The following is a 27,552-nucleotide window of genomic DNA, read 5'->3' as shown; positions in this document are numbered from 1 at the left end:
TATTTATTTAATTTTGTTAATATGTTCGGTTTTGTTCTCCGTCTCCCCCCTCAAGACTGTGAGCCCGCTGTTGGGTAGGGACCGTCTCTCTATGTTGCCAACTTGGGCTTCCCAAGCGCTTAGTACAGTGCTCCGCACACAGTAAGCGCTCAATAAATGCGATTGATGGAAAGAATGAATGAATGAATGAATGAATGAATGAATGAGGCTTCGGGGGGCGGGGCCGTGCTGAGTGCGCAGGTCCCGGATGTAACGGCCACGGCGGCGGGCCGAGGGCCTGCTGTTGGAGCGGCTCCGGCCAATGGGCGGGTGAGTGACCGGCTGACCGACCGGCTGACCGACCGACCGACTGACTGACTGACTGACTGACCGACCGACCGACCGACCGACCGACCGACCGACATGTCACCGTCCCCGGCCGCCGTTTGTGTGGAGGCCGCGGGCCCAACATCCGCCAAGCTCGCTCTCTTCCTCCCTTCAAGGCCCTACTGAGAGCTCACCTCCTCCAGGAGGCCTTCCCACACTCAGCCCCTTCCTTCCTCTCCCCCTCGTCCCCCTCTCCATCCCCCCCATCTTACCTCCTTCCCTTCCCCACAGCACCTGTATATATGTTTGTACATAGTTATTACTCTATTTATTTTACTTGTACATATCTATTCTATTTATTTTATTTTGTTTGTTTGGTTGTCTGAGGGCCCAACATCCGCCAAGCTCGCTCTCTTCCTCCCTTCAAGGCCCTACTGAGAGCTCACCTCCTCCAGGAGGCCTTCCCACACTCAGCCCCCTCCTCTCCATCCCCCGCGTCTTACCTCCTTGCCTTCCCCACACCACCTGTATATATGTTTGTACATAGGTATTACTCTATTTTACTTGTCCATATCTGTTCTATTTATTTTATTTTGTTAGTATGTTTTGTTGTCTGAGGGCCCAACATCCGCCAGGCTAGCTCTCTTTCTCCCTTCAAGGCCCTACTGAGTGCTCACCTCCTCCAGGAGGCCTTCCCACACCCAGCCCCCTCCTTCCTCTCCATCCCCCCCGTCTTACCTCCTTCCCTTCCCCACACCACCTGTATATATGTATATATGTTTGTACAGATTTATTACTCTATTTATTTTACTTGTACATATCTATTCCATTTATTTTATTTTGTTTGTATGTTTTGTTGTCTGAGGGCCCAACATCCGCCAGGCTAGCTCTCTTTCTCCCTTCAAGGCCCTACTGAGAGCTCACCTCCTCCAGGAGGCCTTTCCAGACTGAGCCCCTTCCTTCCTCTCCCCCTCGTCCCCCGTCCGTCCCCGCGTCTTACCTCCTTCCCTTCCCCACAGCACCTGTATATATGTTTTTACATATTTATTACACTATTTTACTTGTACATATCTATTCTATTTATTTTATTTTGATAATATGTTTGGTTTTGTTCTCTGTCTCCCCCTTTTAGACTGTGAGCCCACTGTTGGGTAGGGACTGTCTCTAGATGTGGCCAACTTGTACTTCCCAAGCGCTTAGCCCAGTGCTCTGCACACAGTAAGCGCTCAATAAATACGATTGATGATGATGTCTCTGTATGTTGCCAACTTGTACTTCCCAAGCGCTTAGTACAGTGCTCTGCACACAGTAAGCGCTCAATAAATACGATTGATTGAGGGGGCAGCCGGTCCTTCCCCCGGAGAGGCCCGGCCTGGGGCGCGCAGAGAGAACAACGGCCTGAGGCGGGGAGGAACCGCCTGCGGACCCACCTTTCCGCTACAACGCGGGGGGAGCGTTGTCCCTCCCCCTCCTCAATCAATCAATCGTATTTATTGAGCGCTTACTGTGTGCACAGCACTGGACTAAGCGCTTGGGAAGCACAAGTTGGCAACACATAGAGACGGTCCCTACCCAACAGTGGGCTCACAGTCCCTTCCCCCTCCCCCCGGCCATGCCTCCTTCCCCTCCCCACAGCACCTGTATATATGTTTGTACGTATTTATTACTCTATTTTATTTGTACATATTTATTCTATTTATTTTATTTTGTTAGTATGGTTTGTTTTGTTGTCTGTCTCCCCCTTCTAGACTGTGAGCCCGCTGTTGGGCAGGGACCGTCTCTAGATGTTGCCAACTTGGACTCCCAAGTGCTGAGTCCAGTGCTCTGCACACAGTAAGCGCTCAATAAATACGATTGAATGAATGAGGGCGTGTTAACCCGGTGATCCCGTTGGCGGGGGCGGGGGCTGCCCCTCGGACCACCGCCCCCCACGTGCCTCCCTAAAATGGCCCATGCCGGACCTGCCAACACGGGGGTCGTGTTCATTCATTCAGTCGTATTTATTGAGCACTTACTGTGTGCAGAACATTGGACTAAGCGCTTGGGAAGTCCAAGTTGGCAACATCATCATCATCATCTATCGTATTTATTGAGCGCTTACTGTGTGCAGAGCACTGTACTAAGCGCTTGGGAAGTACAAGTTGGCAACATATAGAGATGGTCCCTACCCAACAGCAGGCTCACAGTCTAGAAGGGGGAGACAGACAACACAACAAAACATATTAAATAAATAGAATAGTAAGTATGTACAAGTAAAATAGAGTAATAAATATGTACAAACGTATATACAGGTGCTGTGGGGAGGGAAAAGAGGTAAGGCGGAGGGGGAATGGGGAGAGGAAGGAGGGGGCTCAGTCTGGGAAGGCCTTCCAGAGGAGGTGAGCTCTCAGGGCTTTGAAGGGAGGAAGACCCGGACAGGCTCGTGGTGTGGAAGACGCCCCCTCGTTCAGTCATATTTATTGAGCGCTTACTGTGTGCAGAGCACTGTACTAAGCGCTTGGGAAGTACAAGTTGGCAACGTATAGAGACGGTCCCCTCCCAGGCATGTTCTTCCTCAACCGGGCAGGGCGGGTAAGCATTCCAGTGGAAGCTGAGTAATAATAATAAGAAGAATGGTGGCATTTATTAAGCGCTTACTATGTGCCAAGCACTGTTATAAGCACTGGGGAGGATACAAGGTGATCAGGTTGTCCCACAGCGGGCTCACAGTCTTCATCCCCATTTTACAGATGAGGGAACTGAGGCCCAGAGAAGTGAAGTGACTTGACCAAAGTCACACAGCCAACAGTTGGCGGAGCTGGGATTTGAACCCCCGACCTCTAACTCCAAAGCCAGGGCTCTTTCAATCAATCAATCAATCAATCAATCGTATTTATTGAGCGCTTACTATGTGCAGAGCACTGTACTAAGCGCTTGGGAAGTACAAATTGGCATCACATAGAGACAGTCCCTACCCAACAGTGGGCTCACAGTCCACTGAGCCACGCTGCTTCAAGGCTTCCCATAGTGGGGGGAACCGGCAGACTGTGAGCCCGTTGTTGGGTAGGGACTGTCTCTGTATTTGCCAACTTGTACTTCCCAAGCGCTTAGTATGGTGCACTGCACACAGTAAGCGCTCAATAAATACGATTGAATGAATGAATACGGCCCCCATCCTTTTTAGGACTCTGGGTGGGTTTAATAAGACACTAGACGGTAGGATCTGAACGGTAGATTCAGGCAGTCGGTAGTGTTTATTCAGTAGTAGTAGTATTTGTTAAGCACTTACTATGTGCTTAGTACAGTGCCAAGCGCTTAGTACAGTGCTCTGCCCACAGTAAGCCCTCAATAAATACGATTGAATGAATGAATACGGCCCCCATCCTTTTTAGGACTCTGGGTGGGTTTAATAAGACACTAGACAGTAGGATCTGAACTGTAGATTCAGTCAGTCGGTAGTGTTTATTCAGTAGTAGTAGTATTTGTTAAGCACTTACTATGTGCTTAGTACAGTGCCAAGCGCTTAGTACGGTGCTCTGCCCACAGTAAGCACTCAATAAATACGATTGAATGAATGTGCCAGGCGTTGTACTAAGTGCGGGGTGGGTACAGTCCCAGTCTCAATCCCCATTTTCCAAAGGAGGTAACTGAGGCCCAGAGAAGTGAAGTAACCTGCCCGGGGTCACAGAGCAGACAAGTGGCGGAACCAAGATTAGAACCCATGACCTTCTGACAGGCCCAGTCTCTATCCACTACACCATGCTGCTTCTTGAGTACCTACTGTGTGCAGAGGACCGTATGAAGCGTTTGGGAGACCACAGTAGAGTTCGTGGACATCATCCCAGCCTGCAAGTTGCTTATAGTCTCGTAGGGGAGAATGGCAAAAAAATAAATTACAGGTAGGAGGAAGCAACAGAGTATAAAAAGATTATACATAAATGTTTGGGGGTGGAGAGAAAGTACTCCTCAAGTGCTTAGGGGGTGTGAACTCAAGTGCAGAAGTGATGCAAAGGTTGGGTGGGAGCAGTGGAGATAAAATGGGGAGTTGAGGGGTCTTTTTTTGTTTTTTTTTAATGGTATTTGTTAAGCATTCAGACATTAGTACTTACTGAGCGTTTACTGTGTCTTATTCTATGCCAGGCACTGTACTAAGCTCTGGGGTAGGTACAAGATAATTAGGTTGGACATGGTCCCTGTCTTTAAGAGGCCCACAGACTGAGACCACGTTTTACAGATCGGGTAACTAAGGCACAGAGAAGTTAAGTCATCATCATCAATCGTATTTATTGAGCGCTTACTATGTGCAGGGCACTGTACTAAGCGCTTGGGAAGTACAAATTGGCAACATATGGAGACAGTCCCTACCCAACAGTGGGCTCACAGTCTAAAAGGGGGAGACAGAGAACAAAGCCAAACATACTAATAAAATAAAATAAATAGGATAGAAGTTAAGTGACTTGCCCAGGATCTCACAGCATACAAACTGTGGAGCCGGGATTAGAACTCAGGTTCTCCGGCTCCCAGGCCCCTGCTCTTTCCACTAGGCCACACAGGGAAGGGCCTCCTGGAGAAGATTGAATGAATCTGGGATCTGGGATTTTACTAAAATCTGGGATTTTAGTAGGGCTTTGAAGCCGGGGAGAGGGAGCAGTGGTGTGCGGATGTGAAGGGGGAGGGAGTCCAAGACCTTGCCCTTCCCTCTCCTGCTCTCTTTCAGTTGTGGGCAGAGAATGTGTCTGTTATTGTTTTGTTGCACTCTCCCAAGCACTTAGTACAGCGCTCTGCACACAGTAAGTACTCAAGAAATATGACTGATTGATTGATTGATTTTAGGAAGGAGATCGGGAACCCCGGCCGGCTCTGAGGAAAGAAGGGACTCTGGACAACTAAAGAAGACTGAAAATGAGTTGAGTTGCTTGGCATCTTGTCCTTAAGTAGTCGAGTAGTTATTTATTGATTTTTTAGCATGGTGTTTGTTTAGCGCTTACTATGTGTCAAGCACTGTTCTGAGCGCTGAGATAATCAGGTTGATGATAATAAGTTAATCAGGTTGGAAACAGTCCCTGTTCCAAATGGGGCTCAAAGAATGGGGCTCAAAGACTTAAATTTGGGGTGGGGGTGAGGAACACCGGCTATCTAATCCCCATGTTACAGTCAAGGGAACTAAGGCACAGAGAAGTTAGGTGATTTGCCCCAAGTCACACAGCAAGCAAATTGGCAGAGCTGAGATTAGAACCCAGGTCCTGGCTCCCAGGGCCGTGCTCTTTCTGGTAGGCCACCCTGCTTCTCAAGTATGTACCTTTAAATCAGCCCCTTCCACGGTTCTTCATGCTTTTAAAGTCTGGGATGCGTATCCACCCCTGCAGTTTCCCAGTGATAAATGGCTATTTTTGCCATTGAAACCCTGGGCCCTAATTGCTCGTTTTTCACCAAACTCACACCGGTCATTTAAAATGAGTTTTTAAGCCCCCAATCTACGCCTACTGTGCTATTATTATCATATCAATAACATAAGGTATTACTATACTGGCATTTGTTTTAAAAAGCTGTCGATATTCAACCAGCATGCCTTGGACTTTATTGCGGGAAGATGCTCAAATATAAAAATGATTCGATGGAAATATACGGAGATTGTGGGGTGAGTTTGCCCTATTTTTTTTTTTTTTTTTTTTTTTGCAGCTCTTCACCAGTGGAGACTTTCTTTGTGGCGGGATGGGTGGGTGGGGGGGCCCACTCTAGGGTGAGATGGTCAGTTGTCAACTTTTTGAGCCGCTTCAGCCGCTCTTTGAGTGGGGAAGAGTAGACGGGGTCCGGCTTGGGCCTCGGGGTCCTCTCCCCGGGGGATCGACTCGCTTGGCCACACTCCCCACGCACGTGGTCAGTCAGGCCCAAGTTCTCGCAGACACTTGCCGTGATATTTAATCCCTTCTTTATCACCCAGGCCTCACCCAGCTGCATCTTTAAAATGTTTGCCTGCAATTAACTTTTAATGAAATTAACAAGCGGCTTTTTAATTGACTGTTTGTCCACTTGTTTGGTACTTTTTGCCAAGCCGAGCACTCTGATTGTAAAACATGCGGTAATTGGATGAACACTTCCATGGGGCTCATCTGGACCTGAGGTCTCCCCCTTTCTTGTTTTATTAAAGGCTGCGGGGGATTGACTGCAGTGCCTGGTATTAAAATAGGTCTGCCGTTGCGCTTCTGATTATATCCCTTGTAAAGTCAAGACAAAGTGTGTAGATAAAATCTTTCCAAATCTTGCAGGTATGCCCCAGAGGGCAGAGGACAAACGTCCAGAAATACTGCCAGCCTTGCATGGAGTCCCCTGAACTCTACGACTGGCTCTATCTTGGCTTTATGGCTATGCTTCCTCTTGTTCTGCACTGGTTCTTCATCGAATGGTATTCGGGAAAAAAGAGGTGAGCAAGTGTTTGTAGGATTGTGGGAATAGCAGAGAGGATTGACCTTCAAGGAAGCCTAGCTTTTATGTGCTAGTAGTAGTAGAGGAGCTCTCGCATTTACTAAAGACACATTGGGTGCAGTGAACTGCACTAGGTACTTGGGAAATACAGAATAAAGAAGGATCTTCCCGCAAGGATCATATGCTCTAACTGGGGAGACAAACCGTTATCGCAACACTGTCAGCATAAGTGAATTGAGTATTATGGAGGAAGCCAGTTCTGTTCCACAGTGCTAGAGATAGTTGGAGGGTCGATATGGCTCGGGGGCTGGAAAACGAATCAGGGAAGGCTTGGTGGAGGAAGTGGGATTTTAGAAGAGCTTTGGATGTGGGGAGGGAGGGAGGGGGCTCCATCCAGTGTGGCGATGGAGGCGGGAGAGTTGAGCGCGAGGGGCAGCTGGAAGGTTGGCTTGGCTTGGAGGCTGATGCAGATGTCAAGGTAGATGACAACTGTGGGGACAGAAAGGACGGGGCGGATTCTAGGGAGGCCTTGGAGGTAAAACCGGCAGGATCTGGTGACTGGCTGAAAGTTTGCGTTGAATAAGAGGGAGGAGTCTGGGACAGTGCCAAGACAGTGGCATTGATAGCATTGTCCAGGTAAGGCCTGGTTGATCTGGGCAGTGGAGCACCTGGAATCAATCAATCAATCATATTTATTGAGCGCTTACTATGTGCAGAGCACTGTACTAAGCGCTTGGGAAGTACAAATTGGCAACATATAGAGACAGTCCCTACCCAACACTGGGCTCACAGTCTAAAAGAAAACCAAACATACTAATAATAATAGCGGCATTTATTAAGCGCTTACTATGTGCAAAGCACTGTCCTAAGCGCTGGGGAGGTTACAAGGTGACCAGGTTGTCACACAGGGGACTCACAATCCCCATTTTCCGGAGGAGGGAACTGAGGCCCAGAGAAGTGAAGTGACTTGCCCAAAGTCACACAGCTGACAATTGGCAGAGGCGGGATTCGAACCCATGACCCCAACTCCAAAGCCTGGGCTCTTTCCACTGAGCCACACGGCTTCTCTCGTCTGGAAGTAGGGGTAGGGGAGAGATCTCCTCTGTTGAGGCACGGACACTCACAGTCCAGACTGCCCTTGCCAGGACGGGGTGGGCAGCAACGGAGATTGTCAGTCAGTTGTATTTATTGGCCATTTACTGTGTGCAGAGCATTAAGTTCATTCAATCAAATGTACTGGGTGCTTACTGTGTGCAGAGCACGGTACTAAGCACTTGGGCGAGTACAGTATAACAGACATATTCCCTGCCCACAGTGAGCTAACAGTCTAGAGGGGGAGGCAGATATTAATAGAAGTAAATTACAGATTGATGATCCCAGAGGGAGTGCACATCCCCACACCCTGCCTCCCTGGGTGTCTGTCTGTCTCTGTGCGAGGAACTATGTGGAAAGAGGGAGGGAGGGAGGGAGAGAGGTAGGTGTGTATGCAGAGTGGTAGGTGAGAGAATCATCATCATCATCAATCATATTTATTGAGCGCTTACTATGTGCAGAGCACTGTACTAAGCGCTTGGGAGGTACAAATTGGCAACATATAATCTGTGTGGTTTGTGCATGCATCCTAGTTGGTGGAGCATGAGTGAGAAGAGAGGCAAGAGGATAATAATAATAATAATGGCATTTATTAAGCGCTTACTATGTGCAAAGCACTGTTCTAAGCGCCGGGGAGGTTACAAGATGATCAGGTCGTTCCACGGGGGGCTCACAGTCTTCATCCCCATTTTCCAGATGAGGGAACTGAGGCACAGAGAAGTCAGGTGACTTGCCCAGAGTCACACAGCTGACAATCGGCAGAGCCGGGATTTGAACCCAAGTGAGATGAGAGGAGGAGGAGATGAGGAGAGGAGGAGATCTCCTCATCCCAGAGGAGATGACAGTGGGGAGGTGGAAGGAAGGGAGAGTGAGGGGATGGGAGAAATACTGGGACACAACAGAAGAGATGCTGGGGCTGGGAATCGGCTAGGAAAGGAACCACACAACCTGTTCATTTTTCCCAGAATGGCATACTAATCTGTATTAAGATGGGGGTGGCAGTCGCCCCTTCCCTCCCCTCCCCGTGACAGACAGCGGAAGAACAGCCCCAGGCTGCTGGTTCTAGTCCCTAAAGGTCTGGGCCCGGCCATCGTCACCGCCACCAGAGGTGATTGCAAGGCGTGCCGTTCTCTCTCGGGGCCGTGCTGCTCAGCGGTAAGCGAGCCGCCTTGTTTTCAATCAATCAATCATATTTATTGAGCGCTTACTATGTGCAGAGCACTGTACTAAGCGCTTGGGAAGTACAAATTGGCAACATATAGAGACAGTCCCTACCCAACAGTGGGCTCACAGTCTAAAAGGGGGAGACAGAAAAAAAAACCCAAACATACTAACAAAATAAAATAAATAGAATAGATATGTACAAGTAAAATAAATAGAGTAATAAATATGTACAAACATATATACATATATACAGGTGCTGTGGGGAAGGGAAGGAGGTAAGATGGGGGGGATGGAGAGGGGGACGAAGGGGAGAGGAAGGAAGGGGCTCAGTCTGGGAAGGCCTCCTGGAGGAGGTGAGCTCTCAGCAGGGCCTTGAAGGGAGGAAGAGAGCGAGCTTGGCGGAGGGGCAGAGGGAGGGCATTCCAGGCCCGGGGGATGACGTGGGCCGGAGGTTGATGGTGGGACAGGCGAGAACGAGGCCTCACGGTGAGGAGATTAGCGGCGGAGGAGCGGAGGGTGCGGGCTGGGCTGGAGAAGGACAAAAGGGAGGTGAGGTAGGAGGGGGCGAGGGGATGGATGGACAGCCTTGAAGCCCAGGGGGAGGAGTTTCTGCCTGATGCGCAGATTGATTGGTAGCCACTGGAGATTATTGAGGAGGGGAGTAATATGCCCAGAGCGTTTCTGGACAAAGACAATCTGGGCAGCGGCATGAAGTATGGATTGAAGTGGAGAGAGACACGAGGATGGGAGATCAGAGAGAAGGCTGATGCAGTAGTCCAGACGGGATAGGATGAGAGCTTGAACGAGCAGGGGAGTGGTATGGATGGAGAGGAAAGGGCGGATCTTGGCAATGTTGTGGAGCTGAGACCGGCGGGTTTTGGTGATGGCTTGTTTTGTTCCCCGCCAGCTCCAGCGCGCTGTTCCAGCACGTGACTGCGCTGTTGGAGTGCGGCGCGGCTGCCCTGGTGACCCTGCTGGTCAGCGACCCCGTGGGCGTCCTCCACATCCGCTCCTGCCGCGTGCTGATGCTCTCCGACTGGTACACGATGCTCTACAACCCCAGCCCCGACTACGTCACCACCGTGCACTGCACCCACGAGGCCGTGTACCCGCTGTGAGTACCCGGGCATCGGCCCAGAGCCCTCACGCGAGTGTCACGGGCTGGCAGCCGCTCGTTTCCGAGAGGCAGGCGAGGTGAAGAGAAGCAGCGGGGCTCGGTGGAAAGAGGCCGGGCTTTGGAGTCCGAGGTCACGGGTTCAAATCCCGGCTCCGCCAATTGTCAGCTGTGTGATTTGGGGCAAGTCACTTCACTTCTCTGTGCCTTCATCTGTAAAATGGGGATGAAGACTGTGAGCCCCCTGTGGGACAACCTGATCACCCTGTAACCTCCCCAGCGCTTTCAAGCGCTTAGTGCAGTGCTCTGCACACAGTAAGCGCTGAGTAAATATGATTGAATGAATGAGGGGGCCCTTCAAACAGCTGAGTGGAGGGTGCAGAGTCCATGTGAAAGCCTGGGTGTGGAATACACCAGGTTTTGTACTCTCCCTAGCACTTAGTATGGTGCCCTGCACATAGTGCACAGTAATAATAATGAGGGTATTTGTTAAGCGCTTACTATTCATTCATTCGATCGTATTTATTGAGCGCTTACTGACTATGTGCCAAGCACTGGGGTAGATACAAGGTAATCAGGTTGTCCCATGTGGGGCTCGGTCTTAAACCCCTTTTTGCAGAAGAGGTAACTGAGGCACAGAGAAGTCAAGTGACTTGCCCAAAGTCACACAGCTGATAAGTGGCGGAGCTGGATTAGAACCCACTACCTCTGTCTCCCAAGCCCGGCTTCTTTCCACTAAGCCACGCTGCTTCTCCGTAACTACCACTGATGGGTTATTACTCTGCCACACGACCCTTGGGGAGGAACAGTCATGGTGGGAAGTTGGCCTGGGATCCCCCCCCATCTCCATCCCCTCCAGCTGGGCTTCCCGGAGAGCCCCCCGCCTTCGGGGCTTGCCCACTGCCCCTGAGCTGCAAGCCATGGTTTTGAGGTGGGGGGAGAGGGAGGGTTGGGGGCCACCTCCCCCCGCCCAGGCCTTCAGGAGTCGGCTGATGTCTTCCTTGCTGCTCCAATCTCCCAGGTACACCATCGTGTTCATCTACTACGCTTTCTGCTTGGTGTTGATGATGTTGCTCCGGCCGCTGCTGGTGAAGAAGATCGCCTGTGGCTTGGGGAAGTCCGATCGGTTTAAAAGCATTTACGCGGCCCTCTACTTCTTCCCCATCCTGACCGTGCTCCAGGCGGTGGGAGGCGGCCTGCTCTGTAAGTCTGGCTTCCCCTCCGGGCAGTAGTGGTGTCATGGGCTTGTGCCAATACAGTGGGGCCTCTCTAAATTAATTAATGTTGGTATTTGTTAAGCGCTTACTATGTGCCTATTTATTTATTTATTTTACAATTCACTTATTTATTTATTTATTTATTTATTTTGCTTATTTATTTATTTATTTTACTTGTACATAGCTATTCTATTTATTTTATTTTCTTAGTGTGTTTGGTTTTGTTCTCTGTCTCCCCCTTTTAGACTGTGAGCCCACTGTTGGGTAGGGACCGTCTCTAGATGTTGCCAATTTGTACTTCCCAAGCGCTTAGCACAGTGCTCTGCACCTAGTAAGCGCTCAATCAGTACGATTGATGATGATGAAGCACTGTTCTAAGCGCTGGGGGATACAAGGTAATCAAGGTTGTCCCATGTGGGGGGCTCGCAGTCTTCACCCCCATTTTACAGATGAGGTAACTGAGGCCCAGAGAAGTTAAGTGAGTTGCCCAAAGTCACACAGCTGACAAGTGGCAGAGCCAGGATTCGAACCCATGACCTCTGACTCCAAAGTCCGTGCTCTTTCCACTGAGCCACGCTGCTTCTCTAGCTTCCTCTACCATCTGAAAGGGCCCAGTTTAATGGGACTACGCTTGTTTCTCTTGCTCTCCCCCCCTTTGCCTTAGTTGGTATGTACTAAAGGGTGTAAGCTCTGATGTGCCGTTAATTAATTCTGGCTCCGCCACTTATCAATCAATCGTATTTATTGAGCGCTTACTGTGTGCAAAGCACTATACTAAGCGCTTGGGAAGTACAAGTTGGCAACATATAAAGACAGTCCCTACCCAACAGTGGGCTCACAGTCTAAAAGGGGGAGACAGAGAACAAAACCAAACATACTAACAAAATAAAACAGAATAGATATATACAAGTAAAATAAATAAATAGAGCAATAAATATGTACAAACATATATACATATATACAGGTACTTATATGTCTGTATATATGTACATATATATATATATATGTACGCCACTTTGTTGTGTGACCTTAGGCAAGTCACCTCACTTCCCTAAGCCTCAGTTACCACATCTGTAAAATGGGGAATAAGACTGTGAGCCTTATGTGGGACTGGGACTGCATCCAGTCTGATTTGCTTGTATCTACCCCAGCACTTGGTAAGTGCCTGGCACATAGTAAGAGCTTAACAAATGCCATTATTATTATGTGGTATTATTAGTATTATTAATAATAATCTTATCCGAATCTAGGATTTGCAGATAATAAACGGTGACTCCTACTTCCTCTCACAGCCACCACCAGTTCCCTTTACCTGGCTTCACCGTGAGCAGTTGAGATGAAAACCCATTTGGTTTTTACCTTAGGGAATCAAAGTGTGCAGCACCACACTAGCTGTTTATAAGCAGAGCTGCCGGTTTAGTCCTGGGCTTTTGAGGCTGATTTAACACTAAGTGCCCTTCCCTCCCTCCTCCCCACCCCCCAGCATTGCTACTTGCATGCCAGGATTTATCTAACATGATCCCGACCTTATCCCTTCCAGATTATGCCTTTCCGTACATCGTTTTGGTGCTGTCTTTGGTTACCTTGGCTGTCTACATGTCTGCTTCTGAAATTGAGGTACGATGCTTCCCGATCCTTGGTCAGGCACCTCTATGGTTGACAAGCACAGTTCTTCAAGAGTGAGAAAATGTATCTTTTCTGCCGGTTGCTTGAGGGACCCGGTCGTTTTCCAGGGGTGATCCGACTTACGGTGTCGACCCAGTACGGGTGGGGAGGCCGGGGTGAGGAGGGGGCTGGGCCCCCGTCTAGCTCTCCACAACCCACCCACGGGGCACAACCTTTAGGTTCACTGTGGGGTTAAAAGGTGAACAAGGCCCCGAGCCTGACTAGTTTTTCACTTTGTAAGCAGGAGAGGTGGCTGAACCTGGGCTGGCAGGGGAGCTGGGTACCTTGTCTGGCTGTGCAACGCTCGCTCACCGAAGCTTTCAAAGCGTCATCTTCCACGGGCTCCCATGAGAAGCCGCCTGCTCCAATTACCTTGAGCGCCGGCATCAGGGCATCCCCCCCAACCCCGTCCGACTGGGCAGGACCGGGCCGAGCTGCCCTATGCGGCTCCCCCGGTCGGGAGGGATATTTCCATCAGCGGCCCGTCATCTGTCTGTCTTTCTGGTTCTAGTCCTTCAAAGACCTCCTCGTGCGGAAGAAGCGATTGGTCGTCCTCTTCAGCCACTGGCTCCTTCACGCCTACGGCATCATCTCCATCTCGAGGGTGGACAAGCTACAGCAGGACCTGCCCCTGCTGGCCTTGGTGCCCGCCCCCGCCCTCTTCTACCTCCTGACGGCCAAGTACACGGAGCCTTCGCGGATTCTGTCCGAAGGAGCCAACGGGCCCTGACCCCACCTCGGCCCGGCCCCGAGCCGTACCAGGGGTTTTCAAGCTCTTTAAGCCTCGCTTCCCTCTTTAAGCCACACCCCAGTGCCCTCTCTCCCTGCAGCTCACGCTTGGGTGATGGCGCGTCACTTGGTTTGATGAAGATATGCAAGAGAACCGTAAGTGGGGACGTTACCGTTTTATAGGCACCTTTCAAGGACTGCATCGTCAACCTCGGGACGGGTTTGCTGCTGAGCTCCAGTGGAGAACGGTAGTTGCGATTGTTTGTGTCATCTTTGTAAGAGAGGGAGAAACAGCTTTTACCGGAAAGTCCATAAACTTTGTGCTCTATCCCTCTGGTCAATTGTGTGTCTTCCCTGCTGCCCTCTGTTAACTCAGGTCCCAGGGGTTAAGGAGCGATACTTATCCCTCCCCCGGCCTCCCCGTGCCAAGAATGCTGCAGGGCAGCACCAGTGCTGGGGCCTGGCTGACGGGACCGAATTTGGGTGAGTTTTAGGTTGTCGAGGTCCCCTGCATGAACCCCATTTGGCACTAGCTCTCTGACAGTGACAGGCAAGGTAATTATGAGAATTGAATTCTGCTCTTTTAATAGCTTTCTCGCCAAGCCCCAAGAAGTGCTCCTGTTGGATGTGAATAATTCTGTTAATAAAATATCTTACCTCTACTCGTCCATCTTAGCCAACAGCACGTCCTTCAAGAAGCTGCAGAAACTGAAAAGCCAACAGTCATTAGTATTTATGCACTTCCAAAAAACAAACCTGTGTGGCCACAATCCTGCTGCTTTCTGCTCCTTAATTGGCTCATTTTCCCTTTACAACTCACCTCGCTCTCTCCCTAAAGGTAATACAGAAAGCTGGATTCCCCCAAGTGAGTACTTACTCATCCTGAAGGTCAAATTTTCTTCTGGTGCATTGAGAAGTGGGGAAGGAAGAGGTGAGGCAGAGATGTGCAAAAGATCATTGCCAAATCACCAAGATGATTGAGCTCAGTAACAGTTTAAAATACACTTGACTCTACTAATGCCTGCCGGTAGCGGGACTTCAGACCAGGTTAATGAACTGGAGAATACAAAATACTAGTCCTTGGACCCAGGGTGTTTTGGGGCCAAACAGAGAGATTGTCCCCGCTCCCTCAGAGGGATGGTGCCCTCCGGCCTCCTTTGGGCCACCAGGCAGAGTCTCTGGGGACCCCCCCCCCCGCCCCCCCGGCCTCCCATGCTGTGGCAGGGTGGACCAGCCAGGAGCTCCACCACTGTATGCTGGATTCGGTCTGGGAGAGCCTGGGAAACTCCATATCCCCCTGGATTTCACTAATTTCCAGAGCACGGGCCTGGCCTGCGTTCTAATCTCAGCTGTGCCACCTGCCTGCCGTGTGACCTTGGCTTGTCGGCTTCACAGGCCGAAGGGACTGTGAAGAGAAGAGAAGCAGCGTGGCTCGGTGGAAAAAGCCCGGGCTTTGGAGTCAGAGGTCATGGGTTCAAATCCCAGCTCCACCACTTGTCAACTCTGTGACTTTGGGCAAGTCACTTAACTTCTCTGGGCCTCAGTTCCCTCTAAAATGGGGATGAAGACTGTGAGCCCCACGTGGGACCTGATCACCTTGTAAATTCCCGAGCGCTTAGAACAGTGCTCTGCACATAGTAAGCGCTTAATAAATGCCATTATTAAAGGGACACCCCTTCACTAGCTTGGGGAGGCAGGGGCGGGGGCCGAGCCTGGGACAGCAAGGTGCAAAGGCACCGCTCTCTTCCAGCAGCAGCCTAGACAGTGACCCGGAGCACTTTGGGCACCAACCGCCAGTGCCGACGCGGCCTTGGGAGCTCGTCTGCTGACGAGACGTGGCCAAGACCGCACTGACCTTGCTCTGTAGCCGAGCCGTAGTCCACCAGGCAGTCCAGCCGCTCGCCTGTCTCCCACAAGATCACGTTGGCTCTCTCGAGCGCTACCGCTCTCTGACAGAGGTGTTGGATCAGTTCCCTGAGCTCACGTAAGGTGCCCCGGTCCGCTTCCGAAAACATCTTTTGAAGAGGGAAACAAGAATTTCTTTAGTTGATGTACAAACCCAGTTTCCATATGAAGAATGAGAAGCTCTTAGAAGGAACCAGGCCAGGAGGGAGCTGGGTTCGAGCCATGCCTTCTGACAAGGCTCCTGCCGCTTTGGTGTGTTCAATCTCCGCAACCAATCTAGCAGAAGCAGCATGGCCCAGGGGATAGGGCACGGGCCTGGGATTCAGGAGGACCTGAGTTCTAATCTCAGCTCTGCCACTTGTCTGCTGTGTGACCCTGGACCAGCCACTTCACTTCTCTGGGCCGCAGTTATCACCTGTAAAATGGGGATTAAGACTGCGAGCCCCATGTGGGTTGGGGATCGTGACCAACTTGATTAGCTTGTATCTACCCCAGCGCTTAATACAGTGAGTGGCACAAAGTAAGCACTTAAATACCACAAAGAAAACCCCACTGGTCCTTTCGGTTATTGGTGTGGTCATTCCTCAGTTTATAAACTGAGGTACAATTTATAATTGGAAGCCAAGGACAGAAGTGAAGCATCAACCCCCTCCCCTCACCCTGGAAGTAATTCCGGAACAATCGTCCACCCACCTTTTCCGTAGCTCTGCTTTCGGCCCACTTCTCCAAAAAGCGTTCTAGAATGAGTGCAGAACACGAGATCAGTGAAATGTTTTTTCCTGTTTTAACTCCAGTGAGCAAGGGGGTTTGCATCCCCAGTCCAGGAAGCCCTTGACGTCTGTCCCTCACCGTGTAGGGCTTGCAGATCACGGTGGATCTTCTCCGATGCGGAGACGTGGTTTTCCCCTTCAGCTCTTACGGAAGCCAGGTCTTCCAACACCTGTTCGTTGCGCTGTGGAGAAAGTGGGGCGGGGCTGCTGGTGGCCTGGTCACTCCCACCCACCATTATGACAGGTAGTCAGAGGGTCCAGGGTGCTGGGGAGCCCGGGCCTCCTCCTTCCCTCCCCAACACCCATCACCCCTCTGCAAGTCACGGCCCAAAACACCGAGTTCAGCCATCACGCCACTGGCGGGGGAAGAGAGAGGGATTGACTTTTCGATTCTGAATAACGTCTCTCCTCTCTCCATGTTCCCCCCCAATATACAGGGAGGTCTCATTTCTAATCTGCTTCTTAGCTTTCTGGCAGTACTAGCCCCTCTCTCCTGATTGTGTCTCCCCCTCACCCTCATCCTCGGACACGCTCTTGGCATGCTCAGACCTACCCTGCTCTCCCTCTGCTTCGGCCCGCACTTCATGTGAACCATACAATCAGCACCTTTTTTAGTTGCTAAGGTCGAACAGTAACTGGTTCTCACACAGGTTAAACACACATTAAAAACTTCACGAGCCGGGGGGGGAAGACCCATGGCTGCAGACAGCAGGGAGTGCTTTTTTGAGGGCAGTGGGGGTGATCACTCTGTGGATTAGCAGGCGCCTGGGACCCTATTTCCCAAGCCACCCCCATGGTGGGCCTAGAGTTCTGCTTCCGTCCGTGGCCGGGGACACCTCCCCTCTGCCGAAGACAACAGTGAGGCGAGGAAGCAACTGGACCCAAGAGAAGGCGTAGAGAGCCTCCTCTGCCCAACCGTATCAAGGCCAGAATCGCGCTTCCAGAGAAGCTGGAGCTCAAGAAGCGGGGGCTTCTGCCGAGAAGGTGCGAGCGAAGGGTCTACCTACTATCTTAATCCTGAAGTTCTCCATGAGCATGTGGTCCAGCTTCCGGGTCATTTCGTAGATCTCTCTCTCCAGGACCTTGAGGCCGTCCGTGTGCTCCAGCAGCTGGGCGTGCTCCCGGGCCCGGGCAGCGGACAGCTTGGCCTTCGCTTGGTTCTGACGGGAGAGGAGCCCCCGGTCACACCCCGACAAGGAGCAGCCCGGGGCCGGTAGGGTCGGGCTCGAACTCACCCCGGGCCCGGGATGGCGGGCGCCTCGGCCTTGGGCGGCAAGCGGGAGGAAAGACTCCAGCTGCACCGACCAGATTTTACAATCAGTTCTGCCCCAGGGGCGGGCTGACTCTCCTGAGTGCTTAGTACAGTACTCTGCACCCGGTAAGCACTCAATAAATTTATTTTATTTTGTTAGTATGTTTGGTCTCTGTCTCCCCCTTTTAGACTGTGAGCCCACTGTTGGGTAGGGACCGTCTCTATATGTTGCCAATTTGTACTTCCCAAGCGCTTAGTACAGTGCTCTGCACATAGTAAGCGCTCAATAAATACGATTGAGGATGATGATGATGATGATAAACACCACTGACTGACCCGGCCTCTGCAGCATAAACTTTCCCAGCTGCAGCTCGGGTTCCCGAGCAGGGATGGCCTGACCCGGACCCCAGTTCCCAGGTGACGGGCCCTCCTGCGCCTCAATCAGAGGGAAACGGACCAAAGGGTCGGCTCACCTTCTTCTCCAGGAAGGTCGCGATCTCCTTGAGCGTCACCGAAATAAGAAAGTTTAAAGACGATTCTTCTCCCTGTAGCCCTTGAAGCCAATCGGCGGCCGGTTACAACGGGCTGAGAACTCGGCCCACCCCACCCTCCACCTCCAGCGTGCCCCTTCAGTGGGTTCTGGCCCATTCCCTGCATCCCTCTGCTTCAAGGTAGCACATGAGGGATGGGAGATGGCAGCTGAGACGTGGGATTTCTGGGGACTAAGGGCAGTGAGGAGCGGGGCGGTCCAAGCCACAGGAAACCAACAGTTTTCCACAAGGTCCCACTAGACTTTTAGCTCCCAGAGGGCAGGGGACACGTCTACCAACTCTATCATACTCTCCCAAGCACTTACTACAGTGCTCTGCACACTGTAAGTGCTCAGAAATACTAACAATCGACTGACCCACCTGCCACCGTTCTTGACAACTAAAAAATCGTTTAAGGCATTAAGAGATCATCATCATCATCATCATTCGTATTTATTGAGCGCTTACTGTGTGCAGAGCACTGTACTAAGCGCTAGATCATGTCAGTCAAGTCGCTAAGGAAATCCACCAGGCCATTTTGTAAAAACCCTTACGTTTCCAAATCCTTCTGCCCCTTGACTGCCGGCTGCCACGGGGGCACCTCAGCAGCGCACCCCGCCAGGGAGGCTGAAGGAAATTATTCATTCCTCCTCCCAGCCCCACAGCACTTTTGTCCGGATTTGTAATTTATTTATTTGCATTAATGCCTGTCTCCCCCTCTAGACTGAAAGCTTGTTTGTTGTGAGCAGGGAATGTGCCTGCTCATTGTTGCACCGTACTCTCCCAAGCGCTTAGTACAGTGCTGTGCGTGCATTAAACAATAAATACGACTGATTGATTGACTGAGACTGACTGAATAAGCCCCGCGGTTCTGTTATGCCTGCTGTGGACAGAAGCAAGGGGATCAGTTTGTTTCCCAGGGGGTGGTCGGGCTTTGGGCCGGGACTACTGAGGCTGGGGGGATGGTTGGGGGGCGGGGGAGATGGGATGGGATGGGGACACACGCGTGGGTCACCGGGTTCCAGACGTGCAGATTTGAACCACCCCTGCTTCGTACCTATGATGCAGTTCCGCAGGTCTTCGAATTGTTTGACTCGCTCTTCCAACAGTTCCTGGGCCTCGCTCAGCTGAGGAAGAGCCGCTTCCTGGTCACTTTCCATGCCCTGAAGGTCGAATCTGAGCTGGCTAAGCGTGCCCTGAGAAGAAAATTTGGACGGCAAATTCCAGTTAGGAAGAGGGCACAGCAGGTACTCCCTCATGATGAAAGGACACAGTCTCATGTGTCCCTGGGACAGTCCAGGTGGGCTAAAATGCCAGGATACGGCACGGCCTAATGGATAGAGCACGGACTGGAGAGTCACAAAGGCCCGGGTTCTAATCCCAGTTCCACCACTTGCCTGCCATGGGACCTGGGGCAAGTCACTTCACTTCCCTGTGCCTCAGTCACCTCGTCTGAAAAATCAGGATTAAGACTATGAGCCTCATATGGGACAGGAACTGTGTCCAACCTGATAAGTTTGTAATAATAATAATAATAATAATGGTATGTAAGTGCTTACTATGTGCCAAGCACTGCTCTAAGCACAGGGTAATCAGGTTATCCCACGTGGGGCTCAGTCTTCATCCCCATTTTACAGATGAGGGAACTGAGGCACAGAGAAGTGAAGTGGCTTGCTCAAGGTCACACATTTCTAGACTGTGAGCCCACTGTTGGGTAGGGACTGTCTCTATATGTTGCCAACTTGTACTTCCCAAGCGCTTAGTACAGTGCTCTGCACACAGTAAGTGCTCAATAAATATGATTGATTGACTGATCAGACGAGTGGCCGAGCCGGGATTAGAACCCACACCCTCTGACTCTCAAGCCCGAGTTCTTTCCACTAAGTCACGCTGCTACCCCAGTGCTTAGTACAGTGCCTAGCATATAATCAATCAATGTCGTATTTATTGAGCGCTTACTGTGTGCACAGCACTGTACTAAGCGCTTGGGAAGTACAAGTTGGCAACATACAGAGACGGTCCCTACCCAACAGTGGGCTCACAGTCTAAAATGGGGAGACAGAGAACAAAACAACATATTAACAAAATAAAATAAATAGAATAGATATGTACAAGTAAAATAAAAAAATAGAGTAATACATACAAACATATATACATACATATTTTTTAAGCATATAGTAAATGCTTAAAAAATACCGTAAAAAAAAAAAGGATTCCACCGTACATTAAAATGTGAATAGGAAACTCTCATCTTCTAGCCGCAGCGCTCTATTGCTCTGGTCTCAAGTTGTTTTTAATAATCATTGCGGTATTTGTTAAGCGCTTACTATGTCCCCAGCAATGTGCTAAGCACTGTCCACGTGGGACTCACAGTCCAGGGGGGAAAGTTCCACTCCTGGTTCTGTAGCTAAGTGGTGGCATCTGTGTTCAGGAATGCAAAAGCTTGGAAGCAAAAGGGAATGATGAGAAACTGCCCCAAAGAGATGTTCAGTGTTCGACTAGCACCAGGTGAAAGTTGGTAAAATGTGATACACTGTGAGTCTGTACAGTGTCCAAGCGCTTAGGACAGTGCTCTGCACACGGTAAGCGCTCAATAAGTACGATTGAATAAATGAATGAGAGAGAACAGGTATTGAATCCCTGCTGCTAAGCTGAGGAAAATGAGGCCCAGGGAAGTGAAGTGACTTGCCCAAGGTCATCCAGCAGGAAAGTGGCAGAGGTGAGACGAGAACCCTGCACACGGTAAGCGCTCAATAAGTACGATTGAATGAATGAATGAATGAATGAGAGAGAACAGGTATTGAGTCCCTCCTGCTAAGCTGAGGAAAATGAGGCCCAGGGAAGTGAAGTGACTTGCCCAAGGTCATCCAGCAGGAAAGTGGCAGAGGTGAGACGAGAACCCTGCACACGGTAAGCGCTCAATAAGTACGACTGAATGAATGAATGAATGAGAGAGAACAGGTATTGAATCCCTGCTGCTAAGCTGAGGAAAATGAGGCCCAGAGAAGTGAAGTGATTTGCCCAAGGTCATCCAGCAGGAAAGTGGCAGAGGTGAGACGAGAACCCTGCACACGGTAAGCGCTCAATAAGTACGACAATGAATGAATGAATGAGAGAGAATAGGTATTGAATCCCTGCTGCTAAGCTGAGGAAAATGAGGCCCAGAGGAGTGAAGTGACTTGCCCAAGGTCATCCAGCAGGAAAGTGGCAGAGATGGGACGAGAATCCTGGTCCTTTGACTCTCAGGCCTGGGCTCTTTAACTAGGCCACACTTGGGTTTTTATCACTTTGTTTCTCCTTATATATCCATCCCCAACGTCTTCCCCACTTATTCCAAGACTGTGAGCTCTTTGGGAGCCAGGACTTTTCCCTGGCACCTAACCCAGTGCTCTGCATCTAGAAGCCACTCAGAAATACTGCTACTAGTACTCCTCCTGCTACTATGAATGAGAATTTTTTTTTCCTGTAAAAAGCAACTACAGGAAATTTTCTAATAAAAAAATCTTAAAACTCAGACAGTCAGTCTAAGTCCAGACAGAGGGTTGAGACTCATTTTGAGGCAAGGAAGGGGAAGACAAAGGAAGGAGGGATTCAAAGAGCCCTGCACCCCACCCTCTGGCCTTCCCAACCCCCTCAGCACTTCTGTCCCATCAATCAATCAATCAATCGTATTTATTGAGCGCTTACTGTGTGCAGAGCACTGTACTAAGCGCTTGGGAAGTACAAGTCCTACTGAGAGCTCACCTCCTCCAGGAGGCCTTCCCAGACTGAGCCCCTTCATTCCTCTCCCCCTCGTCCCCCTCTCCATCCCCCCCATTTTACCTCCTTCCCTTCCCCACAGCACCTGTATATATGTTTGTACATATTTATTACTCTATTTTACTTGTACATATCTAGTCTATTTATTTTATTTTGTTAGTATGTTTGGTTTTGTTCTCCGTCTCCCCCTTTTAGACTGTGAGCCCACTGTTGGGTAGGGACTGTCTCTCTATGTTGCCAACTTGGACTTCCCAAGCGCTTAGTACAGTGCTCTGCACACAGTAAGCGCTCAATAAATACGATTGACTGATGGATTGAAAGTCGGCAACACATAGAGACAGTCCCTACCCAACAGCGGGTCCCATCTAAGGCATCCCTCACTTCTTGCCAAATTGCGGTGCGGCCCGGGCAGGCGTCTCTAGACTGTAAACTCATTGTGGGAATGTGTCTGTTTACTGTGCTGTTGTACTCTCCCTGGGGCCCAGTCCAGTGCTCTGCACACAGTAAGCACTCAATAAATATAACTGAACGAATCCGGAACCAACTTCAGCCCCGCAGGACCCGTTCCCCACCTCCGGAAGAAAGGGGAACGCAAACATCCACACGCTTTTTGGTAAGGAGAGGTGAACTTACCTCAAGGCCTTGTATGTCGGCAGTAGCTTGCTGCTCCACCTTTACAAATTCCTCCTCCTCCTCCTCCAACTTGGACTGGAGCACCTCGATCATGGTCACGAACTCCTTGTTCTCTTTCTGGCGAACCCCGCTCTGGGGCCAGAGGGGAAGATGAGCCGGTCAAGACGGTTCCCCGGCGGTGCCTCGGTTCAGACGCCGCGTCCCGGTACATTGATGATACAGTCGGCCTTCTCTTGGGGAGCAGGCTGGATGGAGGCGGGCGGGGGGCTCCACTCCATACCTTTAGGTGCAGCTGGACTTGCTTGATTCTGGCCTTCTGAATCCGCCTTTTCATATCCCTGATAACCTTCTCTTCCTTTTCCACCCAGCGAGTGTGCCGTTTGAGCCTGATGGCTATCTTCCAGGAAATGATCACCCTAGGAGAGACAGGCTGAGGGAGCACAGCGCCCTGGGCCGCCTCACCTGCCCAAGAATGCGGGCCGTTCAGGCAATCATATTTATTGAGCGCTTTACTGGGTGCGAAGCACTGAGAGAACAGCATAACAATAAACAGACACCATGAGCTTACCATTCATTAATTCATTCATTCATTCAGTCGTATTTATTGAGCGCACACTGTGTGCAGAGCACTGTACTGTGCGCTTGGGAAGTACAAATCGGCAACATCTAGAAACGGTCCCTTCCTGACAACGGGCTCACAGTCTAGAAGGGGGAGACAGACAACAGAGCAAAACATGGAGACAGGTGAAGCAATCAATCGTATTTATTGAGCGCTTACTGTGTGCAGAGCACTGGACTAAGCGCTTGGGAAGTACAAGTTGGCAACATATAGAGACAGTCCCTACCCAACAGTGGGCTCACAGTCTAAGCACTAGAGTAGATGCAAGGTAATCAAGTTGGACACAGTCTATGTCCCACAGGGAGCTTACAGTCTTAATGCCCATTTTACAGATGACTAATTGAGGCCCAGAGAAGTGAAGTGACTTGCCCAAGGTCACACAGCAGATAAGTGGCATATATATATGATATATATATATATCATATATATAACTCATATATAACATATATAACATATGTTATATATAACTTATATATGTTATATAACTTATATATAACATATATATATATATATCAGTTCCCTCATCTGGAAAATGGGGATTAAGACTGTGAGCTCCACGTGGGACAACCTGATCACCTTGTATCCCCCCCAGTGCTTAGAACAGTGCTTTGCACATAGTAAGCACTTAACAAATACCACCATTATTATATATATATATATATATATATATATATATATACTTACACTCTATCCCAATCCCTAACCTATTTTAATATCTGTCTCCCCCTGCAAGCTCCTAGTATTGATCTCTCCCAAGTGCTGAGTACAGTGCTCTGTACACAGTAAGCACTCAACACAATTGAGCGACTGCTCTAGACTGTGAGCTTCTTGTGGGCATGGAAAGTGTCTGCTTATTGTTACAGTGTACCCTTCCGAGCACTTAGCACATTGCTCTGCACACAATAAGCGCTCAAGAAATAAGAATGAACGAAAGAATGATCGACCGGTAGAGAATTAGCCCCGCCGTTCCAACGGGGGCCAAAGAAGCCACGGTTTCAACCCAACGTTTACCATCTCTGAATCTCCCGCTCCAGCGTCTCCCTGAGGAGTTCGAGCTGCTTGTCGTATGAGTCTACCGTGGATCTGAAGCAAGACACAAAGTCACAATGCTGAGCAGGAGGCCGACGGGGGGTTTCTATCCTTTGCCCCGCCCGGGGTAGCCTGTGGTCCTGCCCGTGCCCACGGGTGAGTATCACCCACAGGGTGACCAGGAAAACCTGTATTTTACTAGTCACACCTTCAACAGGAATCCGCGCTCAGGGATCCCAGGAGGAGCCGGGAAGCGGGAGCCACAGCGGAGCGGGTTAGTTTTCCGAAGGCGGGGGCTCCTCTGGGCGAGGCTGGCACCGCCAGGGAGCCCGCCGGCGGTGGGCAGGGGGCACGGGTTACGAGGGAACGTACAAGTAAAGCCCTTCCAGCTTCTCAATGTCCTTCTCCAAGTTTTGGATGTCCAACCTCCGCTTGGCCAAAAAATCTTGTTTGCTGCTCAGACCGTCTCCTGTTTCCTTGTAGCTGTCGGGAAAGAGACGATGGCGGTCTGTAAAATGGGGAGTAAGGCTGTGAGCCCCTTGTGGGACAGGGACTGACTGGTCCAATCTGATGACCAGCGCTCAGTACAGTGCTCTGCACATAGTAAGCGCTCAATAAATACGATTGATGATGATGACCTTGGATCTACCCCAGTGCCTGGTACAGTGCTCGACACATAATAAGCACTTGACAAATACCTTCGTTATTATTAGAGAAGCAGCGTGGCTCAGTGGAAAGAGCCCGGGCTTTGGAGGCAGAGGTCATGGGTTCGAATCCCGGCTCCGCCACATGTCTGCTGTGTGACCTTGGGCAAGTCACTTAACTTCTCAGAGCCTCAGTTACCTCAACTGTAAAATGGGGATTAAGACTGTGAGCCCCACGTGGGACAACCTGATCACTTTGTATCCCCCCAAGCGCTTAGAACAGTGCTTTGCACATAGTAAGCGCTTAACAAATGCCAACATTATTATTATTATTGTTATTACTAAAGCTCAGTTCAGTTGAGCATTCAGCCCCCACAGAAAAGCAGGGCTGTTGGGATGGAGAGAGTTGGGGCTGGGCATGTTTTCCTGAGTCTCACCGACTTAGTCGTGGGCCATAAAAGATAACAATAATAATAATCATGATCTTTGTCACGCTCTTACAATGTATCAGGCGCTCTACTGAGCACCGGGGTGGAAACAAGCAGATAGGGTTGGACGTGGTCCCTGTTCCCACGAGGCTCACAGTCTGAATCCCCGTTTTACAGATGAGGGAACTGAGGCCCAGAGAAGTCAAGCGACTCACCCAAGGTCACAGAGCAGGCAAGTGACGGAGCCGGGAATAGAACCCAGATCCTTCTGGCTCCCAGGCCTGTGCTCTATTCACTAGGCCATGCTGCTTCCATTGAATACAATTATTTTAAACATTCACTAGGCCACGCTGCTTCCATTGAATACAATTATTTTAAATTTCTACACCGTGAGGCCTGCATCTGGTGAGCAGTGTGGCCTAGCGGCCCCCCGCCGACTTGATGGCCCAGTCGGCCCCCTCTGCCGCTCAGGGGGTTGTTTAATCTCCCGCGGGCATCGATGCCCGAGCGCGGAAATAGTTTCTGATGAGCTGTTCGGGGGTTCCCCGCGAGGCTGGCTCTCAAAGCACCCACAAAGGGCGAGGTGGGGCGAGGCTCCATCTCGGCACAACCTTGGAGAGGAACAAGGAACAGCACTTGGGAAAAGCTTCCGAGGCTGTAGAGGCAGCCCGCGAGGCCCGGCACGGGCCCCCCAGCTCAGCAGCCCAGCCTCAGTCGCACGCGGGAAACGTACATTTCCAAGACCACCTGCTTCTTGGCTTTTAACTCCTCCTCTTCTCTCCGGATCGCCTCAGACTGGTCCCGGAGCGTTCTGTTTCTCTCCTCAAGCTTTCTGTGACTTTGTTTGGAGTTTATCAGTTTTTCTTCAACCTAGAGGTAGGCACAAGAACTGAGTTCAAGGGGCTGGTTTCCTCTCCTCAAATAAATCCACAGGCCCCATCTGAGGGCAGGACAAGCCCGGCTGAACATCCTCCCCTGCCAGGCCCAGGGAGGAGATAGTCTCAGGGCAGTGCTCAGTTGCGTTTCAGCCCGGGGAGACCGTGACGCTCTTCTCATGAGGGATGCTCATTCGGCAGCGGGCCCGCCTCCTGAAATCATCATCATCATCATCGATCGTATTTATTGAGCGCTTACTATGGGCAGAGCACTGTACTAAGCGCTTGGGAAGTACAAATTGGCAACATATAGAGACAGTCCCTACCCAACAGTGGGCTCACAGTCTAAAAGGGGGAGACAGAGAACAAAACCAAACATACTAACAAAATAAAATAAATAGAATAGATATGTACAAGTAAAATAAATAGAGTAATAAATATGTACATACATATATACAGGTGCTGTGGGGAAGGGAAGGAGGTAAGATGGGGGGGATGGAAAGGGGGACGATGGGGAGAGCCTGTTTGGGGGATCTGCTGTCAGTTCTCTTACAGTTTTAACCCCAATCGCTAATACAGTGAAAAAGAAAAATCCCAAACCGCTCACAGGTCAGGAATCTAAAACACTCCTGTTTCAAAGCCCAAGGGCCTGAAACCTGACAGCTTTCTTCACCAAAAATACAGTCTGGAGGGGCCGTTTCAGGCATCTGGAGAGTTGGACTAAAACCGGGCCCCCATGGGGGTCATTTGGGATTTATTTCCTTGCTCCAGAAGTACAGATCCTCCCCTTGGGGCTTTCCCACCAAAGCCCACGGAAGCTTCCGGATCCCAGCGGGGGCCAAGGAAGCCACTTAGGGAGCACAAACCCAATCTCACCTTTTTGATCTTCATTAGAAGCTTTTCTTTCTCACGCTGGGAGGTTTCACTCAACTTGGCGATGGCCGCTTCGTAGTCACACCTAGACACAATGTGGACATACACTTCATAGGCTCAGCCCAGTAGGCACTACTTAAATACTACTGATTGATTGAAGGAAGATGCGGTTCAGTCCCCCTACCCTCAATCAATCAATCGTATTTATTGAGCGCTTACTGTGTGCAAAGCACTGTACCAAGCGCTTGAACAGTACTCAAGCACCGTACTCAACCCTAGTGAGCAGAAGTAAAGAACTGTGTGGCCTAGAGAAGCAGGGTGGCCTAGTGGATAGAGCACGGGCTTGGGGGTCAGAAGAACTTTGTTCTGATGTGTATATATATATATATCTATAATTTTATTTATTCATATTGGTGCTATTGATGCCTGTTTCCTTATTTTGATGTCTGTTTCCCCCCTTCTAGACTGTGAGCCCGTGGTGGGCAGGGATTGTCTCTCTTTGTTGCCGAATTGTACATTCCAAGCGCTTAGTACAGTGCTCTGCAC

The 27,552-nt window shown here is 50.3% G+C and overlaps 2 protein-coding genes across 3 annotated transcripts in view; one reads left to right on the top strand and one right to left on the bottom strand.

Annotated features, from left to right (window-relative positions):
• The first annotated feature begins 240 nt into the window (after window positions 1-240).
• On the top strand, window positions 241-14,030 carry LOC119936934 (JNK1/MAPK8 associated membrane protein). 2 transcript variants are annotated; one of them, XM_038756517.1, is made up of 8 exons: window positions 241-309; window positions 5,119-5,191; window positions 5,832-5,923; window positions 6,552-6,706; window positions 9,872-10,078; window positions 11,100-11,281; window positions 12,836-12,912; window positions 13,472-14,030. In XM_038756517.1, exons 2-8 carry the CDS (start codon window positions 5,188-5,190, stop codon window positions 13,688-13,690), a joined length of 936 nt encoding a protein of 311 aa, XP_038612445.1. In that variant the 5' UTR covers window positions 241-309; window positions 5,119-5,187; the 3' UTR covers window positions 13,691-14,030. The 2 variants fall into 2 exon arrangements, with proteins under 2 accessions (XP_038612445.1, XP_038612446.1); XM_038756518.1 differs by having other exon boundaries at window positions 5,119-5,192; window positions 5,850-5,923.
• CCDC175 (coiled-coil domain containing 175) overlaps window positions 13,871-27,552 on the bottom strand; it is a 30,044-nt gene continuing 16,362 nt past the window's right edge. Inside the window, exons 8-21 of the mRNA XM_038756695.1 lie at window positions 27,010-27,091; window positions 25,992-26,128; window positions 24,559-24,669; window positions 24,169-24,240; window positions 22,819-22,954; window positions 22,539-22,670; window positions 19,204-19,342; window positions 18,090-18,169; window positions 17,372-17,524; window positions 16,444-16,546; window positions 16,288-16,331; window positions 15,545-15,704; window positions 14,347-14,397; window positions 13,871-13,960 (exon numbers count right to left, since the gene is read on the bottom strand). Of these exons, the coding sequence (XP_038612623.1) occupies window positions 14,381-14,397; window positions 15,545-15,704; window positions 16,288-16,331; window positions 16,444-16,546; window positions 17,372-17,524; window positions 18,090-18,169; window positions 19,204-19,342; window positions 22,539-22,670; window positions 22,819-22,954; window positions 24,169-24,240; window positions 24,559-24,669; window positions 25,992-26,128; window positions 27,010-27,091 (1,366 nt within the window). The 3' untranslated portion in view covers window positions 13,871-13,960; window positions 14,347-14,380. The remainder of the gene's footprint in view (window positions 13,961-14,346; window positions 14,398-15,544; window positions 15,705-16,287; window positions 16,332-16,443; window positions 16,547-17,371; window positions 17,525-18,089; window positions 18,170-19,203; window positions 19,343-22,538; window positions 22,671-22,818; window positions 22,955-24,168; window positions 24,241-24,558; window positions 24,670-25,991; window positions 26,129-27,009; window positions 27,092-27,552) is intronic.

Source organism: Tachyglossus aculeatus, chromosome 14, assembly GCF_015852505.1.
Source record: "Tachyglossus aculeatus isolate mTacAcu1 chromosome 14, mTacAcu1.pri, whole genome shotgun sequence".
Taxonomy (NCBI): domain Eukaryota; kingdom Metazoa; phylum Chordata; class Mammalia; order Monotremata; family Tachyglossidae; genus Tachyglossus; species Tachyglossus aculeatus.
The sequence above is the reverse complement of the archived record's forward strand: the minus strand, read 5'-3'. Positions and strand labels throughout refer to the sequence as shown.